At 45.5% G+C, this 26,450-nt stretch overlaps 1 protein-coding gene across 2 annotated transcripts in view; it reads right to left on the bottom strand.

Moving 5' to 3' along the window:
• Positions 1 to 25,855, bottom strand: part of LOC119437424 (uncharacterized) — a 38,217-nt gene extending 12,362 nt beyond the window's left edge. Inside the window, exons 1-2 of one of the 2 annotated variants that reach the window (XM_037704453.2) lie at positions 25,546 to 25,855; positions 16,627 to 16,835 (exon numbers count right to left, since the gene is read on the bottom strand). In XM_037704453.2, coding sequence (XP_037560381.1) covers positions 16,627 to 16,835; positions 25,546 to 25,702 — 366 coding nt within the window. In that variant the 5' untranslated portion in view covers positions 25,703 to 25,855. Of the gene's footprint in view, positions 1 to 16,626; positions 16,836 to 25,249; positions 25,483 to 25,545 lie in introns of those variants that run through there. The other variant, XM_049660526.1, reaches the window with a different exon arrangement.
• Between the last annotated feature and the right edge of the window lie 595 nt (positions 25,856 to 26,450).

Raw genomic sequence — 26,450 nt, 5'->3', positions numbered from 1 at the left:
CAATATTGTACTGCCTGAAATTGTATTTTATACTCTTCTGCTAACTTTTCTTTGCGTGAGAGAGTAATTTGTTTCGTTTCCAGCTAGCGCGTGTTGAAACGTGGCACCACCTTGTGCAAACAGATGAAGTCACAGTGAATGGAGTGGTGCATTGATGCATGGCCTTCGAGATTGCCAGCACATCCAGTAATCAGTGCTGCCGGCATCTGTACACAGTTTTACTAAGAGACTATGCAGATTGAAAAATTCTGTACTAAAAATTTCTATTCCCTTTCTAGATAAACCACTGCAAGTTTAGACCCTTTGAATAGTAAGCCTTCTATTGCATTACAGAAAAGAAGGTCCTTGAAAAATGGTACACAGTCCTTTTAAATAAAACACATACACAGACAAGGGTGGAATATCCATTTGACATTTTCGCACCAGTCTTGGCACAGGCAAAAATCTGATTTGGTGCAGCAACAAGCACATTTAGCACAGTGTACAACATACATCTATATACCAGATATGGTCTCAAATTTAACTGAACGAGTCAATAAATTTAGCGGGGCGAAGCTGCATAAGCATCAATTAGGCATTCAGGCTAAAAATTACCAAACTAGATTCATTTATTTATTTATATGCAGTACCCTCAGGGTATAAATACATTACAGAGGGGAGAAGCATACATAGCAAAACAGAACAGAAAAAATAGCAGATGAAGAAAGCATAATACGGGACAGGTTACACATTTCAAGTACAGTTAAACCTGGATATAAAGAAATTGACAAATTCCCGAAAAACTTCGTTATAAAGAGGATTTCGTTATATGCAGGTTCGACACGAAAATTCGAAAAAGAAACGCTTACCGTATTTACTCGATTCTAACGCGCCCTCAATTGTAACGCGCACCCATTTTCCGTTTTCGCCAAAGCACTCATCCTTGGAATGTCACACCAGGTACCGGATGCGCGGACGCGTGTCGTTTCGCACAAGCGCGAGGCATCGGAAACTAAGAGCGAGCGTCACGATGGCGTCGTAGCGTTGTATAGTGTTACAGTCGAACCCCACTGTTAAGTTCGTGGGGGCTGCGTTTTCCCGGCTGTTACGTCGTTTTCGGCCGGTCCCGGCACAGCTCCCATAGAACCCAATGCATTGGTAACCCCGCTGTTGCGTCGCAACTGTGGGACCGTTCCCGCATCATACGTTGCGAACTGCCACCCCGCACCGGCCCAAGCGGCCATTTTGACTTTTCATGTCGCTTGGCTTGGTGGCTTGACGATAACATTGGCCGCCCAAAGTGCCGGGGGCAACAACTATGACGTATTTTCGGTTTCCGCCAGCAAAAGTATGGCCCTTGAGATCTGTATTTGTTACATAAAGATGGTGTCTATGATGCGTTGTGGCCCTAAAATTGGTTTTGGCTCATAGATATTCCGTATAAAGTCCAAGGGCGATAATGCAGTCGCCGCGCGCCGTATGCTGTATGTGCGAGTGAAAACGTGCGAGGGGAGCCGACGACCGCGTCTAAATCTCGCGTGCGCAAGAAAAGCAGGGAGGAAGCGCGCCTTCTCCCGTTGCGCTCGAGGCACCGGCGAGGGAGCGAGGGGGGAGGGATAGCGGGGTGGCGTTGTACTGTACTCTGGCATCAACTGCGTACTACGCGGCGGCGCGGCGGCGCGAGCCTTATCTTGAAAGCGATCTGCGTTGGGGCAGAGTCTAGCAGTGTAGGTGTGTCGGCGGCTCGTAGCTTTGTGCGTGCTGTGTGTTCACGGCGCTCAGTTTGCGTTGAAGCGATAGACAACAGCACAAAGGTCACTTCGCTTGCTTATCCAGCGGCGCTTCCACATGCCGCCAGCGTTTGACAGCGCGTGTCCGCGCTCATCGAGTGTGATGTGTCACAGCGTGTACCAGCGCGTCGGCAACATCAACTGGAAAAGGAGAAAGTGCCGGCTTGGCGGGCTAGGCCAGCTGCAGCAAGCGGCAGGATCAGCTTTGAATGAAGGGAGAGGGAAAGGTCACGGCCACGGCGGCAAGATCACCGGGTCGAGGGATGCAGGCCCGCCTCGCACACGCATGCATATGCACGTGCGCTCGCTTTGCATTCCGTCGCAGTGGAGAAGGTGCTTCCGGTTGCTGCTCGTGCAAAAATGACAAAATTTGGGGCGAAATCTCTAGGTTGTCGGAGGGAAAAATTCGTTATATCGAGGGAGTCTCCCGCTGCCACTTCGTTACATAGAGGTCTCAAATACACGTGCTTCTATGGAGTAACGGCGGGGAATAGAAGAAAGATAGTTCAGCATAATGCGTTGGCTGGCTAGTTGGTGCGAATCCATAATTACAGTAAAAGCTCGATGATACGATCACGGCTAATACGAATTTCCGGATGATACGAATTTTCTGTGGTCCCGGCCGAGCCCCATTACTTTGCAACGTGCTACAGAATGGTTGTTACGAATCGATTTTCAGCCTGCGTCGGTTGATACTAATAAACGCCGCCCCACCGACGGCCGCGAAAGAGAACAGCGCGCAGTCACGCGCTTTCTCTCCTCTTTTGGTGCGGAGGCGCGGCACCAGACAGCGCGGACTCCGCGACTGGGCGAGAAGAGTTTGAAGCGGTGGCGCTTCAAGAAATAAATGCTTTTTACGTACATGTGCCTGAGTGAGTTCACCTCTGACTCTTTAATTTAGCTACAGTCGAATCTCGTTAATTCAAACACGCTTATTTCTAACATACCGCACACCGACTTAGCAGCGCGCCAAATAACGCGGCGGCGCCTCCGACCGGCATTGCTCCGACACCGCCATAGAGCAAAAGCTCAGGAGAGACCCCTCAATGCCGCGCGCGAAGGAACGGGGAAAAAAAAAAGAACCCGCGGCGGAAATTTCCCCCTCTCTCAAATTGCAAGGTCGCCGTTTCTGCATCGCGCCGGAACAAGTGTGTACGTGCCGACTAGAGTGTTCTAGACAACCGGCACACACTAGTGCCGACGTCTCAGCCACGCGGATAAAATGGCAGTGAACCCTTCTCCTCTATTTTCTAGTCACATGTTGACCTTGCACGCTGCGGCAGCAGCGCAGAGAGAAGCAGCAGCGGAGGCACAGTCGGGCCAACGAAACTGCCACGCCCGCAAACGCTCGCTTCCCGATAACGGCAGAAAACGAAACTTCAGTGGGCGGCTAAAATAAGCTGGCGCCAGCACGGCGGCGGGCGCGCACTAGATGTGCGCACGGAGTCGAAGGTGAGAGAGCTACGAGGGAGTTGAGAGGAAGGGCGAGGGGAGCCACCGAAGCGGCGGAGTTGACGCGGCCAAATCCGCTTCCCTGGCGCGCCCTCCTCCCTCACCTTCGACGATCTCCGCGCGCACCCGTGTGCCGGCGCCGCCCGCTCGCTCCCTGAAGCTTCGTTTTCTGCCGCATAGCCTCCTATATAGGAGGCTATGTCTGTCGTTATCGGGAAGTGACCGTTAGCCGGCGTGGGCAGTTTCGTGGCCCGCGCTTGCTATGCGCTTGCACGCCGCGATATTTCACGACTCGCACCGTTCGTGCATCGTGCTATGGTGCACGAATACTTCAAATATACGTCCTTTTAATTCGAACAAATTTTCGGGCCCCTTCGAGTTCGAATTATCGAGATTCGACAGTAGTTTTAATTGTGTTTCCATGATACGAATTTCGGCTAATACGAATATTTTTCGTGACCCCGTGAGATTCGTATCATCGAGCTTTTACTGTACTTGTTTAGCGCAAAAACAACGGACACATGAAAGACGACAGGACAAGGCGCTGCAGTCATTGAGAAATATGGCATGCTACCCTCATGAGATTGATCAAGTCAGTGGGAGCGAAATGGTGCTGGAAGTATAAAAAAGGAACGGAGAGCAGGGTTGTGGAATACACTAACTGAAAATGACAACTGTGTAACTGCTTTCTAAGGTTAGCTAGGGAGGGAAGATTAAGAGTACTTTTCATTTCTGTGAGGCCAGCAGTGCAATGATAGTTAGCTGAAATGAAATGAGTGGAACGATTTTGTACAGCCTCAGTAGCCTGTAATGTGGGTCCCATACGGGCGAGGCGTATTCTAGCCGGGGCCGAACATAGATAGTATAAAGTAACAATTTTAGTGATAGCAGGGCAAGGTAGAAGTTTCTTTTCAGGTAGCCTAAGGTTTGGTTTGCTTTAACAATTAAGTGATCTGAACTAATCATTTATGGTCTCACTATTAAAGTATGGCATCCCACGAATCTCATGCCACAAAAATTCTTGGAATTCTTCAACTATAAGTGGAGTTAACGCATCGATACCCTGCTTCCTCTTTCTTTTCGTCTCCGCTAGCACGCTGGAAGCTACACAGCAGAGAAGTCAAGAGGGCAAAACCCCAGCCAAAAGTTGAGTGTCACGGCGACGAAAGGGCTCATTCTTGCACCCCGTGGCAACCGCAATAAACTACGCGACGCAGCACGCTGCTGCCATTTCAGAGGCCACGTGCAGTGCAAAGATGAAACAATTTTTCTGTCTTTTTGAGAACGGAGACCTATACATTTTTCATTTATTTCACTCAAAATGAGCAATTATGCATTATGTTCTCGCGATCACGAAATCAGCCAATAGCGTTGGTCAGCCAAATTCTTTCGATAAGCTTTCAATGAACACATTGCGGATGTGAGAGCAAGCGTCGGTTTACTGCTTTTGAGACGAGATTGTAAATTCCCTGCTGCATGCAGTGCAATAATATTTGGTTCAACGTTCACAGGTTTAACAGATCGGCAAAATTAAGTAAAGCAACTATATGTCACCATTTTATCTGTGCTTTTATTTGCATTCATTATTTTATATTCCAAATGTTACTTTATAGTTTGCAGTAACAAACATAATGTTATAATTATATTTATTATGTATTGTCGCAAGAGGGATGACAAGCTTCCAAAGGGAGGAACGTTCGTCAAAGCAGATGTCGTCCACAAAAATGAAAGGCCTGTGTGGAATTTCATGACTTAGATTCACTTGAGAAATGTTTTTTTCCCGGTTCCCTATCACGGCTCCCAGTTGTCATGTGACGCATGATGGACACGCAGAGCTTGCTTCTGTTTGTGGCCACATGAACGCATGCGCTAGCTGCATTTGGCCATAAGCTGCGAGAGCTCCATGGGACTGCCATAACAGTGTTCCACTGTGCAGGAATAGTATACAGCAAAATCTCGGTGATACGAACCTCGCGGGGTCACGTGAAATATTCGTATCACCCAAAATTTGTATCATCAAAACATAACAAAATCAAGAAAAAATTAATTTAATCTTAGCAGAAAAAATTCCCAATAGTGAAACACCATTGATACGTTCCTCGCTGCTATGTTTTTCTGGCTGCTACGTCACGGTTTCACGGTAGCTGTCTCTCGCCTTGAAGCAAGAGACAGCGCGAAGGTCAATTCGCTCACTGCTGCTCTCGAGCTTCCTTACTCCAGCGTTTTGACAGCGAGTTTCCATGGTCATCGAGCGAGATGTGTTCAGGTTTACCTGTGTGTGCGTGACCCCATGCTTGTTAATTTAGTTAGTAAGCGAATGTTTACGAGTTTATACGGCGAATAAAACTACTATCCTTACTTCGTAATGCTGTCTACTAATTTGCTACGCAATCACTGCTTCACTTTTCGGGCGAAAGTGCGACATCTTTTTTTACGGTTCCTTGAAAAACGTATTAACGGGGTTTTACTAACCGTGTGCGTTTTCTTCTTGCCCAATTCGTCAATGATTGCCTTTTGAAAGGCGAAAAAGTGCGCGCACATGACTTCACGAATGTTTTCGCACGCCACTGAGCGCCTCAGCATGTTGAGTGCAGGGAGTGTTTTGGCCATCGGGGCTGCTGCCGCGGTCGTCGTTGCTGCAACGGTCCTCGTCTACTTTCTCGCTAGTCAAAGCATCACCTAGGCTGTGATGTGGTCTGGTCCGCTTGATGTGGGGACCAATGAGAGATTGTGCAGCCGCGTGACGCAGCTGGTTGCTTGGCGACTACGGATCCCGCCCAGATCCCGCTGTGCCGGTCGCTCCGCTGGCTTGGCCGCCGCCGCTGTTGCTCATGCGTTCGTATGATCCGCAGCGGCGTGGCAAAGCGTTCGGAACGGCAGGTTTTTTTCGCATTGTGAGTAATGTATTTCGGCCGGGGAATGTTATGAATTTGTATCACACCGAAATTCGTACCAGCCATGGTCGTATCACCGGGGTTTTACTGTAGTGCTATTAAATGAGGCATGGGCCACAATATATTCCCTTAGCTAGATACAGTATAGATCATTTATAACGTAACCGCTTATAGTGCAGGACCGGATATAATACGGCCTTTTCAGACTCCCGTTAATTTTCCCATAACACTCTATGTATACGCGTATCACTTATAGTGCCGTTGCGGGACACAAAATACCGCTTACAGTTCGGCTGCCTGGTAATGCAGCAGTCAACCTAGACGGCAAACGCTCCCCTCACGCCACAAATACCGTATTTACTCGAAACTAATGCACACTGTTTTTCTGATAAAATAGGTCCAAAAATTGCGTGCGGGTTAGAATTGAGTACAACCCTAAATCTGCGTTACCATAATCTGCGTCAGCATTTCAAAATAGCCGCCTCGCACGCGCGTCGAGCCTAGCTGCTCTCGAGCCTAGCTACTATAGCTTCCTCCATGTGCTGCAGTACACGTGCTTAGGCAATAGTCTACCATCTGTCTTCAAGTTCTCTGCATCTGCTCCAGCAGCATGAAGGACAGAGTTCATCATGATGCCGCATTTAAAAGGAAAGTGATCATGTGTGCGGAGACGGACGGAAATCGGGCCGCATCACGGGTGTTCGGAGAATCCGAAACTTGTGTTCGGGACTGGTGCAAACAGAAGGAGAGGAAATTTGCATCAGTAAGGTCTTGATGAGGGCTAGTTGGTTCATGATTTAGAACTGAGGTTTGAACAGCGCGAATAAAACAAGGACACAAAGAAACAAATACCACAAACAAGCGCTCGCTGCCAACTGGAACTTTATTTTAAAATCATCAGCCATTTTATACTTTTACCAGCATAGGCATGCATACACCAGTCACATAAACATCCGCAAAATCAGCAACATCATAATCTATCATGCAAAAAAGCTATTTCTTTCTCCAACAAGGCAAGAGAGGGAAAACTTACACAGTTGTCTCCTTCCTTTCGAATGTGATATGCCTCTATTATTTCTCTGTCCTTCTAACTTCTTCCTTTCCCTATGAATTTTGCCTTTTTCAAAATAGGAGTGCATGGACACTTTTTGCAATGTATCGCTAAATGACTTCCGTGCGATTGTTCACGTTATTGTTGTGCTGACGAGCTCTATCATTGAAACACTGTCCTGTTTGTCCAATATAATTTCTGCCACAGCTCAGCGGTATCTGATAGATAACATTGTGCGTGCAGTCAGTGAAACGGGATTTACGATCGATGGTGCACAGGTGCTTATTGAGCGTTTTCATACGATTGCATATTGATGAAAGCTTGCACGGGGCACTGAAAAGTAAATTAACATTATGTCTGTTGGAGACTTTCTTTAGATTGTGCGACAACTTATGCAAGTACGGACCACATGCACTGGTCTCATGTCTTTTATCTTTTCTTTGTGTGCTGGTTCCAAACATTTTCTCTTTTCATTCTGCAAAATGGCTTCGCATACTGAAGTAATGACAGAACGGGGATAACCTGCGTTCTGTAATCGTGCTGTCTGATTTTAAAAACTTCGCTCACATTCGTGCTCACAAGACTTATTTAGTGCTGCCTTAATGGATGTGGTTGCTATACCTCTCTTAATCAGCTTGAGTGTGCACTGTCATAGGGTAACAAGGGTTTCTTAGATCTGGGATGATATGCTCAGCATAAATGCTCATCCGAAGAAAAACAAAAATTAATATCGGGAAACTGAATGCGGTTGGTAATTGGCACTTCGTGCGTGAAATTAAGACCTCCCGATGAGTTTTTGAACATGCCCAAAATTTCTTTGACTGCGTTATGACCATGATCCTTCTTCAAAACAATTAAGTAGTCGTCCATGTACCTAATCACGTGCGTAACAGTCGTGTCCACCATTTTAGCAGAAATTTCATTATCAACCGAGGATAAAAATACGTCACACAATATGGGGGCAATGGCTGAGCCTATACAAATGCCAGTACGTTGGATGTAGAACTGGCCATCATAGTTGATGGCAGTTCTACATCCAACAATAACGGGAAGAATGGCTATGGAAGTCATTTAGCAATACATTGCAAAAAGTGTCCATGCACTCCTATTTTGAAAAAGACAAAATTCATAGGGAAAGGAAACAGTAAGAAGCAAAGAGAAACAATAGGAGGCATATCACATTCGAAAGGAAGGAGACAACTGTGTACGTTTTCCCTCTCTTGCCTTGTCCGAGAAAGAAATATCTTTTTTGCATGATAGATTATGATGTTGCTGATTTTGCGGATGTTTATGTGAATGGTGTACGCATGTCTATGCTGGAAAAAGTATAAAATGGCTGATAATTTTCAAATAAACTTCCAGTTGGCAGTCAGCGCTTGTTTGTGGTATTTGTTTCTTCGTGTCCTTGTTTTATTTGCGTTGTTCAGACCTCAATTCTAAATTCTAGAAGGAGAGGATTTTCGCCAGCAAAGCAATGCAGAATGGTTTCAGTGAACCGAAGCAGGACGTAATCTGCGACGATCCACTTCGGCGATACGATCGCCTTGGCCCTATCTTATCTTGAACGCAATCTGCGACGAAGAAAGTCCGCCGCGCACCGTGTTTTCGCCACTTATAGGTCGCGTTGAAGCGAGAGGCATGATAGCACGAAGGTCAATTCGCTCGCCGCGCTTCGTTACTCGAGCGTTTTGACAGTTCGTTTCCGCGGTCAACGAGCGAGATGTGTTCATGTTTGCTTGTGCGCGCATGACACCGTGCTTGTTAATTTATTTAGTAAGCGAATATGGAACTTAGAGCACGGTGACAGCGACGGCAGAAATGCGCCTGGAGTGTCCATTATCGCAATAAAATAGTTGCTTTAGTTATAGTGCGGTACCGCTTATAGTGCAAATATTTGCGACTCTGGCGACTTATGTTATAAGCAGTCTACACCGTAACTGGCTTGAACGAGACAGTTACGGTTTCCATGGCAGGGGATGTCTCCTTACCTCAAACCACAAGCACCCAATCGGTAGGCATCAAGAAGCTCAGTGGCACTGTTGTGACCAAACTTCTTCGAAATGAATACCAAAAATAGCTTGGAACCTTCTCGTTCACCTTCTGCCGTTCTTCCCCGCATACTCCCATGGCCACCTTTTTGTGGCACCACCCCGTTTAGAAGGCCTACACCATTATAAGAGGAGGAAAAGAGAAAAAAATATGGCACAAATCGTGGGCATTGGAACACGCGTGTGTAATATGGGGCTACACTCCCGTGTTACATGGTAAATAAGCTCTCTGCACAATTTCTTTCCATCGAACATGAAATTGCTAACCTGAAACATATAACTGCGAAACTATACGATCACTAAGAGGGCTCTCTACATGTGTCATGCATCTGTGCATGCGACGCTGTGCTCGGGCAGAATTAAATGACTACATCTTTATGAACTTCAGTGAACACCAATCACTGATTGTGTGCCTTGAACATCAAGTGTTGCATGGAGTCAGCAGATACTTCCACTTATGTGACGGTACCCCCTACACACGCTTCACCTGGGGAGGTATTCTGTAAGAGTCCACGTAGTGGGCATGTTCATTTTGTCTGCTGTTGACATTCTGATTGGCTGGGCTGGGGTGTGCTTTCGTAAACGTCACGCGCCACAGCCAATGAACACTTAAGCAGTAGCCGAAATGGAATACCTCCCCAGCACTTGCACACACATTTGCACATGCAAGTCCCGCGAGTGTGTCAATGTGCCTGCGAGCATTTTCATGCTTACACTTTCCGTCGTGGAAACAAAGCCAATAAATTTGGCTTTCATCCTCTGTTTCTCTTGCTATGGCAACCTGCTACTAAAGTGAGGACAGGTGCTACACATCACTCTGCCTGCTACAAAACCCACTCCTAAACGCTCTTGACAATTCTCACTGTTGTATTTGCAGAAAAATAAGTACAGTATGCTGCAGCTGGATAAACGCTCCTTGTACTCTGCATGTCTGGCAGTGTTGCCAGGTTTGGCTATATATAGCCAAATTGGGCTACGGGAAAAATTTTTTGGCGTCGACTTGAACGAGTTGGCTATGTGGCTATATTTGGGCTACTGAAAATCTGCGACTTGGCTGTGTTTGGGCTATAAGTGGCACCCTAATGCACGCTCCAGAGGTAGCTGTGATCGGGTAGAAGAAAATCTCGAAGGCTGCGTTTTAGCTGGCTGAGCCGGCCGCGTGGCTGTGCGTGTGTACGTGCACGAAATGACCCCCCCCCTCCCCGCCTTTCCTTCCCTCTCTGCGCTGTTGTCTGAGCCGGTGGCTTTGATCTTTGATGCACTTAAACTTACACCCTGCTTGACCGTTAGGCACCCGATCCCCGGGCATGATCGGGATGAGCCTGGGAGTAGTGGGTTTTTCACAGTACACTGTATTAACATGGCTATGCTCAGGAAGGGAGAGCAATAACATAGGGTCGGGGCCGTCGGGCGATCGTGGCGCCGACATAAGGGAAGCATGGGTGGATGACACGCTCCAGTGTGTTCATGGTCATGTCTTCCGGATGAAGTATCGCGCTGGGCCCAGCTTTCGACCTACCCCACGTTTCTCGCGCGAAGCTTTACCGGCTTTACAGCCATTTTCCTTTTCCTGCTAGATGAATTTTTCTTCGTGCTTAGATTCGAGATTCATTTCGATAGGTTGGATGTAAGATCGGATCCTCCTCAGGGAGGAGAATCCAAACGTGGGGAAGTGGGCCAAGTATGCGATAACGTATAAAAAAGAATGGGAGAAAGACCCCGAGCCAAAGGGTTCTGATGCTTTTACTTCTAGATGGTTTGCCCGTAACGTCATGGATGCAGATACTCATTCTGCCAATATCGAAACATGTTTGCCACGATGGCATCAGTGCACCACGTCACATGAACTTCACCCACCGTGTTAGCTTAGCTTGTGAGGTGTCGTGCTGCTGGCTCGATGACGCGGGTTTGATTCCCAGCCACGGTGGCCGCATTTCGATCAAGGCGAAATGCAGGAACACCCGTGTACTTAGATGTACGTTAAAGAACCCGAGGTGGCCAAAATTAATCTGGAGTCCCCCACTGCGTCATGCCTCCCAATCATATCGTGGTTTTGGCACGTAAAACCCCAGCGATTATTAGAGTTTTAGAATTTTATAACTTATTGGGGCCCCAAAGAAATAGCGTCGAAGCCACTGCGCATGCGAAAGATGGAAACTGTGTTTGGGTTTTGCGTCGGGCACGCTATTTCATGGATTTAGTGGGAGCCCCAAAAGCTACCCCAAAAGCTTTCGTCAACAAACATGGCGGCGCCCATCGAAGCGACGGCTCTAACCTAGCACAAAACTGGGCTCGATTCGTGGTAACGCGTGAAGTTTGTAAGCTAAAAGAAGTGATTGCGGTTATCGCTTTCTCTCAACTAACATGTGTAATGAAGATTGATTCATTACACGCCGCTGATTCCGAATTCAATTGTCGATTTCATGGCTCGTAGGCCTATCACGGATTGACTTGGCTGAGGTGAAGCTGCGTAAGTTAGTCTAATAACTTACTTGACGCAGTAAAAGTAAGTTTTGAGTAAAAGTAAAAGTAAAAGTAAACTTAACATAAAATGGTATATTTTATTTTAATATTTTTAACAGCTTTTCTTCGACGCCGTAGTGACGCTGCAAACGACAACACGCTATCCGCAAACGCAAAACGCCTATTCCAAAACTCTTCATTCCTGCATGCCCCAATGCTAACACCTGCAAAGCTCTTTGGTGCCCCAAACTTTAGGGGCCCCTATTCTAAAACTTTATTACCCATCAACATGGTTTGCTTTTTGACAGTAACCGGTTTTCAGCATTACCTCTGTTATCAATTTGTTGTTTACCATTGCTCTTTGTGCGCCGTCACGGATTTTTACCATTTCGAGCGAGTTAGTTCGGGACGTGCTCGTCGCCGAAAACGACTGCACGCTTCTTGCACTAGTGTGCCGGTTTGCGCAGTAATCTTTTAAAGCTCCGCTTACACCGATTCAGACAGTGAGTGGCATCTGTTGCCTGTCCCTTTTCTTAACGCATGTTCTTGGCATGCTAGAGACCTAAGATGGCGGCCAGGTTGATGTAAATTGACACTATATAGGTAGTGTGTGTCCCAGGTAATCTGGGCCAAGCTAATTGAAAAAGAAAGTACGAGAAAACCAGATTGGACGATGAGACAAATAACGCGAGATATCATAGCATGAAAGACTTGTTTTAGCTCATCAAAAAAAAGAAGCGTGAGCACGTCGCCGTCGGAGATCGCTAGACAGCTGAACTTCTAAGCCGTAGGTAGAGATAACGTGAGAGATCGATGACGCTGAACATTATTTTTTGTTCACGACAGCTACAAATCAGAGTTCGTAGTTAATATTACTATAAATAACTAAAAATAATAACTTAGTACTATCTGTCATAAAATAAAACCACTGATTAGCCCTGTGCAGCGATTCGATGGAACTTAAGAGCTTCCGGGGCCAACCAAAAAGTGTTCTGTGCAAGCATGATGTTGCTGTTGTTGATGTAAAGGGCCGACCATCACGGCGGCACGGAAATTTTGTTACGACGGGTTGTGCAAAAAAAGGACTGCCGTAGTCGAATGTGAAAATGTATACACAAATAAAATTGCAAAGAAAAATGGCTATATTTGGCTACGAAATATTTTGCACTTTTTTTCTGTTTGGCTACATTTGGGCTACAACTTCTCTAGTGTGTGGCTACGCCGCCTCGTCGGACCTGGCAACACTGCAGAACGCTTGGGACTGATATCCCGCGTACGCTCAGTTGATGTGCTGCCAAGCCAGGACCCAATCGCTGGTTTTGGTGATGTATTCCAAGGCCTCGGAGAACTGAAGGGTGTTACGTACCACATTGAGCTCAAGCAGGGACATGAGGCAGTGTCAAGTCAGCCCGAAGGGTGGCGGTTGCTCTTCAAGAACGCGTAAAACAGGAACTCGATAAAATGGAGCACGACCGCGTCCTTGCAAAGGTAACTGAACCTACTGCCTGGTCAAGCCACATGGTTGTAGTGGTTAGAAATGACAAAGTACACATTTGTTTAGATCCCTCGGATTTGAACAAGGCCTTACTGAGAGAGCACTATCATACGACGTATGCCAACATTAGAAGATGTTGTTCCACGCTTGCATGGGGCAAAGTACTTTTCAACTTTAGATGCATCGTCAGGGTTTTGGCTAATTAGGCTAGACGAAGAAAGTTCATTAATATGCACTTTGAGCACTCCCTATGGCCGCTACAAATTTCTGCGCATGCCCTTTAGGATTGCCTCTGCCCCGGAAGTTTTTCAACGGGCAATGCACCAAGTAGTAGAAGGCTTGAGTAGCGTCGCCGTTGTAATGAATGACATTCTAGTCTGGGGAAAGTCTCGAGAAGAGCATGATAATAATCTAGCAGCTTTACTTGCACGCTGGAGGGAGCACAATCTGAAACTCAATAAAAAACAGTGCCATTTTTTGCAGCCGCAAGTTCGCTACATGGGACATATCCTCACACAAGAAGGACTCTGCCTGGATCCCGGGAGAGTGGAAGACATTTTGCAAGTGCCGCCACCGAAAGATTGTAAGGAACTGCAAGTTTTTCTTGGGATGATTAACTTTGTGGTGCGCTTCATCCCCAACATGTCTTCACTGTCCGCGCCCCTCAGGGAACTATTGAAAAAGAACACAGCATGGCTCTGGACAGAAGAGACTGCTGAAGAAAGCTTACAAGGCCTTCGCACCTGTCTAACAAAGGCACCTGTTCCTGCCTATTTTGAGAACGGAATACCGCTGACGTTGTCAGTAGATGCAAGCCAGAAAGGGGTGGGGGCAGTTCTTTTGCAAAACGGACACCCAATTGCCTACTCGTCACGGTCGGTTACCGAAGTGCAAAAGAAATATGCGCAAATTGAGAAAGAAATGCTAGCCATTGTTCACAGGTGCTCAAGGTTTGAAGACTATGTGCTAGGGTAGCCAGAGGTCATCATCGAATCTGATCATTGCCCCCTAGAGTCAATATTAAAGAAAAAGCTGTGTGAGTGCCCGTTACGCTTGCAGCGTATGAGACTCGCTCTTCAGAGGTTCCCTATAAGAGTGACTTACAAGCCAGGAAAAGAACTGCTCCTAGCGGATGCGCTGTCACGTTTTCCGAACAAGACTGAGCTGAAAGAAAAATTGCTAGATTTTCAAGTACATGCTCTTTCTTCGCTACCAGTCTCTGATCGGCAACTGCAGGGAATCCGTGAAGCTCTACTGAAAGATGCAACAATGACTGAATTGTGCAGCGACTCAAGCAACGAATGGCCCGAAAGCAAGCAACAGGTATCTGAGGCCGTACGTGCGTACTGGAATTACCGCGACGAACTCCATGTCGAAGACGGTCTCCTCCTAAGAAGCAACAAACTCATCATTCCTCCAACAAAACGACAATAGGTACTTCGTCCACTCCACGCTGCACACAGGGGTGAAGAAAAAATGAAGGCAAGAGCCAAAGAAGTAATGTACTGGCCTGGCATGTCGATAGATATTGCATCTCTCACGAAGACGTGCCTACTTTGTCAAAGGTACAAGAGCAGGAAAGCCAGGCTACCCATGCTCAGTTACGATATACCTACTTTGCCGTGGCAAGTAGTCGGAGTCGACCTTTTCTACCACGTAGGCGAGGGAGTACCTTGTTATGGTAGATTTCTATTCTTTCTTTTTTTCGAGATCAAGCAGATGCGTCGAACAACAGCAGAAGCAGTGACAAAGGTGTGCATGCAGATCTTCGCCACTCACGGCATCCCAGCAAAGACATGCAGCGATAATGGCTCCCCGTTCAATAGTGCGTGCTTCCGCATTTTTTCCACACAGTTGCGCATCGTCCACGAGACTTCCAGTCCGCATTACCCTCGCGGTAATGGAATGGCTGAAAGAGCCATCCAAGAAGCAAAGGAACTGCTGAAAAAGTGCCGGTATGGAACTCTGGAGTTCTACAGTGCCCTGCTAGAATGGAGGAACATGCCAAGGGACATCCGCCTAAGTCGCCCGCACACCGACTCATGGGCCGTCAGACGAGGACTAAACTGCCAGTACTTGACTGCCACCTCGAACGACAAACCGTGCCAACTGAAACTGTCCGAAAGCGACTCGACGAAATACGGTGCAAACAATGCGTCTTCTACAACAGAACAACGCGAAGTCTACCAGATACTCACAGGGAATCCACAGTGACTGTTTATGATATGACACAAAGGACATGGGCATCAGCAGTTGTCATAGGCCCAGCAAGTACACCGTGCTCTTATGTCGTTGTGACAGAGAATGGGCAGCATCTACGACGCACGAGGGAGCACCTGAGATCAACAGAAGGACAAGCTTTCTCCAGCAGACTGAGTGTACGATAGCGAACCCTCAGTCCTCCCCTCAACCGTGTACCACCAAGCAACAAGCACCTCAAGAAGTACTCCGTAGAAGCACACGACAGCGTAGAGAGCCGCAACGGTATCCTCTCCCAGAACGCCGCACATACAGTTCAGTGGAAGCTGTGCAAATTGACTTGCTAGTTGGTTGTACAATCTTGTGTTTTTTTGTTTTTTCCTCAAAGGAAGGAAGATGTGACCAGCGGCAACGTCATCAAGAATATTGTTGATATGCATGCGCAAGCCTGGTCTGCTTGTGTATAAATACACCTGCTTCTTGCAATAAAGCATTCCTTCGTTTCCTGCTGCTCGGCAGTTTACACCGGCTTTAAATTTTTATACCACTGTTTTCAAAATGGCAACATTGCCCGGTCCATGCTGATCCACCATAGAAAGCAGGTCACATAATGGATCTTAGACTGTATTATTGAATATTACAAGGATTTTTAAGGGAGAAAACAATTTCAGGACTTTCAAGGGCCTTGAAAACACTTTTCAATTTCAAGAGCTATTAAGGCCTTGTTTCAAGGACCTGTGTGCACCCTGTGATGAAGTCACTTAAAAACTGTAGGTGATTTGCACTGTGAAAGCTAGATGAACTACCACTTTAGTGCTGTCATAAAGCCATCTTTATGGTCACACCAAATGTGCGAATGAGTTGGGACGAAAATTATCGGGCGACTGCACTCAATAACACCCATTATTAAATAAATGACTGGTCTTTGTCAGTCAGTACTGATTTTGTTAGCCATAGCTTCCATTGTTCGCCTACTTTGGTTGAAAAATCAAACTGCCCAAATCTAATTTTTTCCCTTTAATGGTCAAGTGTTGCACTAACAGCAGTGTAGACGCCCGCACAAATCACCCACTCCCCATAAGTATGCTGATGTGTTTTGTTTCAATAACAACGGCACACAGTCAACAGCAGGTCCTTTTCTTCATTGTTTGGGCTTTTCTGCAGGTCTTGAAGAGTGTGACATAATATAATCGAACTGCACAACCCACAAGCCACTCAAGGCTCAGTAAAAGCTTTCAGTGAAGTGCACACCCACCATGCTGTTATCGTGTTGTAGCTCAGCAGGCGTATAGTTGAAAGGCTCTGGAGTGTCGTCCTGTCGAAGGAACTGCAGCTGCTGGTAGTGGGCCCACTTGGGTACGTAGCGGTCAAGCGGGTGGCCGCCCTGTGCCGAATCCTTGATCTTGCGCACCTCACGCTGAAACTGGGAGCGCAGGTTGGCCCACTTGGACTTTACCATAGACTCTGCAGAATGGGAAGAAACATCATGGTGGGCCTATCAAATTGCCCAAATGCTACTTTGTATGACAGCCCCTCCCATCTGTACTGCTATAAGACTTGGCAAATAAACCAGGTTAGCTGAACATATAACAAAACGGACATTTGGGCGAGTTGGTTATGTTTAATTTTGAGTAAATAGCGCAACACGGTTATCAGCGCCTGTCCCATCACTTCCTTAGCTCTCGTCCGTGTCTGTGTTGCCTGCTTACCCAAGATGTAGCTGCACATAGACGAAGTGAAACAAGCTCTCTGTACCCCTAAAAATTACACACATGCTTCTAAAGATGACACCAGTGTGGCACATGTTGCATAAAGCACTTCCGCCAGTCATAGTTGCTCTGCCTGAAGAATGCATGCCATGCAAAACTTCATAACGCACACCAACAGGCAGTGTTTCCAGCTAAATATTTAACAAATCAGCAAGTTGAGCTTTCAAAAACAAACAAAACCTGTAATTCGAGGCACCCAAAGTGGCTAAAGAGCCCTCTGAACTCGGGCTACAATCAGAAATATGGTCAGCATATAAATTTTACACCTGCACACCATGCTACTAAAGAAATGGTACTGAAAGGAAATCTGGCTTTTTCTTCATACAGGAATCAATAAACAATATAAACAATATGACAGACATATAGTGGCGTTCCTTCCCCACCATTCCTCCCCCTCCTTTACCCTCTCTTTGTATATATTTATACTACTAAGTGGTTCGTTTGAGAAAGGAAAGGTTAACGCTATCGTCAGCAGCCCTCGAGGGAGCACGGTTCAGCGCCAAGTTTGATATATATGCGTGTGTGTATGTATATATATATATACATAGAGAGAGAGAGAGACACACACACAGAGAGATAGGTTGTAGACCACATAAAGGCAGAAACTCGTAGGACGTACTCCTCAGAAAAGCATGCTTTAAAGGGGCCCTGAAACCCTTTTCTAACTAATCATAGAATGGCCAAATTAAAGGGCATTCTCTCACGAATTGCACACCTCCAAAAATGTTTGAATCCTTCAACTATACGTGCAGTTATTGCACCGTTAATCTCAGAGGCCACACGCAGCAGACGCAGCTACGCGCAGTGCAAAGATGAAACGATTGTTTTTTTTGAGATCCCAGACATAAACATTTTTAATTTATTTAACTCAAAATTAGCAATTATGAATTACTGAGAATTCCCTTGTAATCTCAGAATTAGCCAATAGCATTGGTGGGTCCAACTGCTTTTTACGACGCTTCTTGATGACATTGCAGAAGCAAGAGCAAGTGGTTTTTCACTGTGTCTGACAAGAGATTGTAAATTCCTGCAGCATGCAGAGCAGTAATATTTGGTTCACATGTTCACAGCTGCGCCTATGACAGATTGGTATTGTTTTCTTACTATGTTAAAAAAGTGTTTTGTTCAAGGGCCCCTTTAACAATGAGGATGCATGTTTTTACACTGGCAAATCAACATTTTGCTTAACTTCCGATGAAACGTTTTTCATTGTTCCAGCATGCAGCCACTTTGCATAAAATTATGCTATTGTGCTTATGCTGTTTTTAAAATAATGCCTAAAAAAAAGAAAAGACCACAACATTTTGTATGCAACTTTGATGCAAGGCAGATCCACTTGGAACGAGTACTCAGGATGACGTCGTTTCTAGATATTAATTCCCAAATTTGTGAAGAAATACATTGGTAATCCAGTTACGTTTGTGCTTTAATGCATCAAACAGTGTTTTGTTAAAGAAGTAAGTGGAATTACTGGGCATTTTTACTGCAAGTTTCATGGCACATATCTTGAAAATGGTGTCATCCAAAGAATTCTTTTCAAGTGGACATGCGTTGCAGTCTCACCAGCTACAATTTGTAAATTGCACTGTGTGCTGCAACATAATTATTCAAAAACTTAATTAGTGAATTTTTGTTAATTAGTGGATTACGCATCTTGATTTATCATGCAAGTAACGTCTGCATCTTCGAGTGAATGAGCACAAGGACTAGATAGCACTATCTGTCACCAGGCGATTTTTAAAAATTACTTACTAAAGTCCTAGCAGAAACATCAGGTATTCAGCGCATGCTCGAGAGATGTATTTCCCAACCACAATATTCTGACCCACATACTAGAACAGTATATTATTACCATTAAATAGCTGCGCCTTTACCACTCCGAACTCCCTACTCGATCTAGGTTTCGGCGGTATCAAGGGCTCTTGAATGGCAACAATACAGTGCCTCTCGGCAGCTAGGTGAGGGGTAGGGTACCATAAGGACAAGAAATAGGAAAGCTTTCAAGCTTGCACTCCTTCCCTTGAGGGACCGCACTTAAAGGGAGGTATAGTCTGTGCAGAACAGTTCATGGTTAGCAAACGCCAAACAGCCAGACAAGGCAGCAAGCTTAGATCTTTGAAAATGGTCTATAAAAATAATTAATCTATTCATTTTAATGAATGGAAAAAAGACTGGCGTTTTTTTGAGTCATTACTTGACACAGAAAAAGTAAGCAGAAAAAAAAATGGGCTGGAAAGCAAGGCAACGAGCCAGCAGAGACCTGTTGCAGTTCAGGTAAGGGCATATTTTCTAACCAGATCTTCTAGGGAGTGGTTGAGCCTCGACTACGAACGAAAGAGAGTGCATACAATTGTGCAAGTTGCCTATTACTCAACTGTGCTTCCTGTGTTGTGCCCATGCTATATTCTTGGACATTTAAAATACAGGAACAAAGCTTGCACCAGAACTTCGATAGTGTCATATCATGGAAGTTTCACTCACTTCCAGTCCCTGCTGCCCAACTTGTTTGAACAAATGTTTGGAGAGAACTTGCAATCATGGTATTGGGGCCCTCATGACGCGGTGCATATCATTACTTGAACACATTCGGGAATCGATGAGGCAGACAGTCCGAAGCAGAGATGCTTTCAATGTTAGAAGCCCTTTTCAAAATTGCGGCATCCATAGTTCGCAGTACAACAATGACTAGCAGCTCTGAGAGATTTGAAAGTATTCTGTCTCCTGACACCTGGCTGTTCTGAAGACTGCAGAGATGGTTTGTAAGGATGAGCTCTCAGCAGTTTCGACTAGGTAGGTGAATCGCAGCTAGGCGACTGGCCACGGCCGTCTCGTGTCGAGGAATTGGGCAGTGACAAAATGCTCTTCCTTTGTCCCCAATTTTTTAGCACCTTTGTTCTTGGCGCCATTTATGCTCGTCGTACCCTACCCCGCCCCGCTTCCCCGCCTCACATGCTTCCCCGCACTCCCTTCCTTATAACTCTTTTCCGTCAGCCACTGTCGCTCTCTTCCAACATTCACCAGGTCATTGCAATTGTGCATGGCGCAGCGGGCCTTCACATTCCTATATTTCTGTTTACTTTTTCAAGGCGTGTGGACATTGCGGCCATTCACCTACCTCCCTTCCCACCTGTTTGTTGAGGCTGTTTCTTAGCTTCTCTGCCGTTTACCCCTGTCCTTGATATATTTCGCCATGCTCACATCAGTGTTCTGTCTGTCTTTCTCTCTTGTCCCATTTTTTGCACTGTTTTCGTCCTGAACGTGTGCCAACTAGCCCAACAGCAAGTTCTCAAGTTTATTTATGTAATGAAAGTCAGAGACAAGGAAAAGGGGGTGGGGCACTTATTATTCGTTTCCTAGACAGGCAAGTCAGAATATTTTCAGAATGCTTTTCTTCCACTCAGCGTGGTCAATGATTCGGTCAAATACCGAAATGAGAAGCTCTTCGACGGCACGACGACCTGGTAGGGAGCAACAACGCCCCCAAGTTTAAGCACATGCTTGTCCCCTCTTTCTCTGTGTGTGCACTTTCTAGTGCTGATCCCCCCTCAATAGTTATGGTTAACACGATCCGGAATGAGGGAGCAGTGTGCCTTGCGTGGTGCCACAATGTTCTTCCTGCTACAGGTGCCAGGCAACACTTTTCTCAAATGTTTCTCTCCGAAAGCAGCACACTCCTAGTGCCCATGTGGCAACATGAGTGTTCCGTGATGAGACCAGCAACTATGTAAAGGGGGGGGACTATCAGTCGAGTACAGTTAACTCTGGCCCACGACAGTAGCGGCCCTAAACATTGTATTCAGGAGAGGGGGGTGCTACAGCTTTAAAAATTTTCTTTCTTTGCCTCTCTGCCCACACCTCAAATATCCTTCGAAGTGGCAAGGTCAGGCTGTACATCTCTTATCCACGGAGGATTTCATTAGTGGTGCACTTTGTATGCATAACTAACTACAGGCACAAAACAACGGCTGGTTGTTTTTAGAGAATGACAAGGTCATCATACTTCCAACAAAAAAAGATGTGCGGTTCCTTCAGAAAGCTTTTTGCAGCCTTGAGGATTTTTGTTTCAATAAAGTTTTCCTCTCTCTCCTTTCCAATAATCACTATGTGCCTGTCAAGGAAATACACACCTGGGGGGAGCGGTAACACAAATGAACTTGTGTTTACTTCAAAAACGCCTTGACACCGGCTGTGAGCAAAGCTGAGGCCCCTGAAAATTTCTGGAATCTTACTAGGTACAATGGGCTGTCAGCTTGCGCCTCTTGAAATGGGCTATCTTGTCTGTCTGCTTGCCCTATTTATGCCCACTAGCCAGTGTGTCCCCTGCACGAAAGGCGATTAAATTGCTTTAATATTCACGATGGTAAATACTGTAATTATTAGAAATAGTACCTCTTTACTTTTTCGCTATCCACCCGGTGCTTTCTCCTATTCAGTTCCCTCTTTGCACCACCCCCTTTGCTGGACAATGTTCAGGTGTCAGCCATCCCCAGTGCTACTAGCAAACCTCTTTCCTTTTTCCACCAACCAGAAATGTAGTCGCTTTTTCCAGAATCAGACGCGAGCTGACGAGGATGAGTAGGGAAGCACATAAGCTGCACCTTTCGCCTATTTCTTTTTGACGCGACGGCAAAGACGTTTTTTTTGTGCATTGAAAAGGGGATCGCCCCCATGACACCCACCCCCTTGAGACCGCCTCTAGCCCTCAACATGCTGTCACACTCAAACTTTCCCTTTCATCTATGTCACTCTTTTGAGCTTGCCTCCTGAAACTTTTGTTCTGTGGGAAAGGGGGGTGGGTGTTGCCAGAAAACTTCAGGAGTGGGGGGGTCTAGCTACGCCAATGCACATATATGTTCCTTTACATGCTTTGCAAGTATTCCAAGTGGCACTCTGCCTTCATTATCACCAGGATAGTCTGGCCATAGCAGTGAATTATAAGAAAGGAATCTTCACATTACACCAGCAAAGACTCATTCAAAACTAAAACTAGAAAACTGTAATAAATTTTGTAATTGGCTTAGCAGTAAACTGAAGTGAGACAATAAAGCAATTTCAAAAATGCACTAAAACTGAATACGAAAAAAAAATCTGTAATTCATTGCTTGGAAGCTTAAATGACCCAGTGTGTCGATAATCCGTAATTCAGTGCTTGAAGCTTAAATGACTCAGTGTGTCCAATTGTGTCTTCATGTCACAGCTTTTCACTTGATTATCCAGCAACTACTGGAAAACCAGCAAGCTCATGCTGCTGGTTCAAGCAGCAGCCGGCATTATCTATAAAAAGCCAGCTGCGCTGGTCAAAAACCAGCTAGGCTGTAGCCTTAAAATGAATGCCATTGGGAGTGTGGTTTGAACATGGCATTCAAGACGATATGCTTGACCTTCATATGTGTCTAATTAAAAAGTGACCTTTCTACATTGAGAAAAAGCAGAGAGTTGCAACACTAGACCAGGCTAAACTGATTTAGTGTTTCCATTAGTGTTCCTTCTACAGTGGACTGACATGATGAAAGCCATGGGTGTGTTCTAATCTCGGCGTAGACAGACACATTGCAATCTTTGCCGTACAGCCATCATCCTAAGTGCCATTCCAATCGCAATGTAAATGGCAATAACAGCTTCAAGGAGATAGCATACAAGTCTGCAACACTGCAGGCTACTTTGCTAACTAGCAAGGAGATGACACAGATTAGTGCAACAACGGGGAGCTGAGTGGTGGAGTGTAGTCAGGCAAGTGCTATTAACCAGGCTTACCATTTTGTTGAACAACTGCAGGCCTCGCTGAGGCATCAAACCTTAAGCGTGAGTACTAACCATTTGCGAGAGTTCGTTACGTGTTCCCAATGCTACGTGTTCCCAGGGCGGGAACACGTAGCATTGGGAAAACAATGCGGGAACACGTAGCATTGGGAAAACAATGTGCACACGTAATCAAGCTGCAGAACTCTGTGTTATCAGTAGACTGTAATCACACACATTCAGTAGCAACATAGGCTCATATAATATGTGCGAAGCAGGAGCGACTTAAAATTTCAATAGTTTTTTTTTTTCCCAGGACAATTGCAAAACTTTTCTGCTTACCTTGGCATTGAAAGTTGGACACCTGGGCAAATGATCATGTTCTAAATGCAGACTCGCATGAAGCCATATTCTTAGGCATCAAGTTAGACACCTCTGATTACTGTAACGAACAGGAACACACCTCATATAGCTGCTTCAGTGAGCAGACCAAGCATAAGATCCACAGTGCATAGCAGGACTGCAGTGCCCTAGTGCAAAGTCCGATTTGGTGCTGCTAAGCCTGCTCCATGATGCTGCTATGCTCGTTCTGTGGATTAAACTGGCTATTGAGTGCTGTGTGAATCCACATCAAAAGAGACACTAAAGAGAAGCCTTAAACAAGTTTCAGCTGGTGAAGCATGCATTTAAAGCTCTCTATTCGGACTTCTTTGAAAGACAAAGGCTGATTATTCACAGAAGTCAAATGAAGGCCAAACTTTCATTTCTTCAAGTGAGCACACAAACCACATCACTTTGACCTCACTGATTGGCCATTTTTCTTATGCCTGACAAGCTCCCCAAAGTTTCTAGATTTAGCCTTTGCTTCCTTTGAAACACAATGTCATCTTAATTTTAGACAAGCCCTAAGCAGATGCAGACACTGTCAAAACCCACAATGTCATGGGGCAGGAATTTGTTAGAAGTTGGCAACTATTTTTCTTCTATTGTTTTTGTCATTTCTGGCTCACTGCACCCCAGGTCAATGTGAGACTCACCTATTTGTATTTAACTAGTATGGAACCAACATATGTTATAGGGTAACTGCAACAAAATTTTAGATGACAATAAAGGCTCATTTTGGATGGTGTACATTAGGAGCAACTTCTGTGGAAAATTTTGCATTTTAAATGAGTGGATGCATCACAAATATAGACAATTTTCATACCCAAACTCAACATGCCACCATTACCACTCATCTGAAATGAAGCAGAACACAAAAGATCAAGAACTAGTGCCTGCCAAGGTGGGACTGCATGCATGTGTGGTTCCGCTATCTGAGTCATATCTAATTACCACCAGGTGTCCATGTCATCTGCTAAGGCATTATTGAAAGACATTATTGAAAGACTGTTAATTGAAAGATTGTGATTAAAGTTACTTAAATTGTACACAAGGTGTTAATTTTTTGCTGATATCCTAGGCGGACATTAACAGGTAAAAAATATTCAGCCGATAATTTCGGCTAATTAAATATGCAAATTAACATTTTAATTACTAACTTTAGGGCAAATGTTGCAATTGCAAAATTGAAGACGGTGAGAAGTAAAATTGTCTGCTTAGCATATGATTAGTATGAAATGGTAATTAGCATATTTAGTTAGACAAACTATCACTGAAAATTTTCTTAATGCTGCGTCTGCCTAGTCACATGGCCTATTCGCAAAAACGGCTGGGGCCTAGATATGACAGTTGTTTTTAATGTGTACCACATAAGAAAAAACGCTTGGCATGCAGTTAGGCTTAATGCTTTGCAAGCAGGCTCTGCCACCTTTGCCATTTAATTCATTAGTGCTTTTCACTTGATCCGTGGTAACAGAGGGGCCTAGGATATTCTACTGCTTACAATCAAATGAATGTATTTTCTGCTGTATTCAGATGCAATGTCCCTTACTATGAATCTAGCATACGCGAGCGCAATGTATTGTGAACACCATCTACACACATTAATTTAACTAGCAGCACAGAGGCATAATTAAATATGCTACTTTAGAACACACCATGCTCTTGGTCGGATCAAGGATCCCTAGCGGGATCAAGGATGCTTAATCACAAGTTCTCACACAATTAACTTCTCACAATGTTCTTGCAGAAAAGCGTTCCCGTAGCATTCAAGGCTTGTAAATGACTGCAATAAGTGTGGTATTGCATTGTAATGATAAAATTCTCTAACATCCTGGTACAGAATATAGTATCAGAAATAATGTTGAATTTCCTCGCACCGATTACGTGAAAATTGTTGCGAGAAACGCGAAGCTTTTTTTTCTTTTTTTTTTAGGGAACAAATCAAGGCAGCGAAACCTTTCGCACGTTTCAGATCCAACGACTCACGTAAATCTGGCGGCTCACGTAAATCTGGCGGCTCATGTACATCTGGCGGCTCATCAGTAGTAGTAGCTGTGTCACCAACAACGTAAAGGGAGTCCATCACACGGCCGTAACCTCGCGTTCTAAACGCAATGTTCCGAACCCAATTCGGATTCCGCGTTCTAGGCCGCTGCAGCAATAACTCTCGCGACGGTCAACAGATGCCGCCACCGCACTGTCGTGTGCCGCGCCGCGCGTGCATTCTTGCGCTGGTCGACGCCTAAAAACCACACTTCTCTACCGAAGCCGCGTCTCCTCACCTGTAAACCCAGCTCCTAATTGTTCGGTGATTTCTCGCATCGCCATCTCCTTGACATGCCTGTTGTGGTAATGGATGTCTTTAGAGTTCCACAGGCAAGGCCGTTCCTCAACGAGAGCAATCAGTTCCGATTCGACGTCGTGGGTGAACTCGACCATCGCAGGTCATTAAATGTGACGCCTTGGGTCCCGTGGCTACGCGCACTGTAACGTAGCCAGTAACCGGCAATCACTCAAGCAAATCTAGAAACGTGAGTGAATAGGGAGACGAAACTCCATGCAAAAACGACGTCTTTTCTTTGCGTCTCACTGTTGGCAGTGGCGATAACGATAGCAGCGTTGACTGCGCGTCTCCCTACGGAAAACACGATCGCTCCGTTTGCACGCGCAGCCGATCTAGCAGTTTGATTGAATATTAGGTTTAAAACTTTAAAAAAATGTATGTTTACTAGTCGCTTTTGTCGCAACCTTACAGTAATCTCCGACACCCCATGTTCCGAGTCGCGTACAATGCGTGTTTGACGCTGTCTGTGAGGTCGTATTGTGTGTCTGGCAACAGCGTCTGCCGACGTTGTCTGCCAGCTGTGTCTGCGTCGTCTGCTACGGAAGCGCAGCGGAACGCTTACGCCAGCTTCAGCTGCACGATGCGGTGCTGCGTTGGCATTTAACGTATGCAGGGATTTATTTTTTGCTAGGTTCGACATGTTCAAGAGTAATCAGCCTCACAGCGTTTTCTGTTTAACTAGTGGCAAAATTCTGAGACATATTTATTAGCTGGAAATCTAGTTTCGAAATCCACCCTGAAGAACTTTAACATATGCATATTATACCAAGCAAGACTTGTTAAATGTGTCTTATTTTTTCTATGGCGATGACAAAGACGGTGTGTGTGTGTGTGTGCGCGCGC

This window comes from Dermacentor silvarum, chromosome 1 (assembly GCF_013339745.2).
Source record: "Dermacentor silvarum isolate Dsil-2018 chromosome 1, BIME_Dsil_1.4, whole genome shotgun sequence".
In the NCBI taxonomy this organism is placed as follows: Eukaryota; Metazoa; Arthropoda; class Arachnida; order Ixodida; family Ixodidae; genus Dermacentor; species Dermacentor silvarum.
This window is presented reverse-complemented; position numbering and strand designations above follow the sequence as displayed.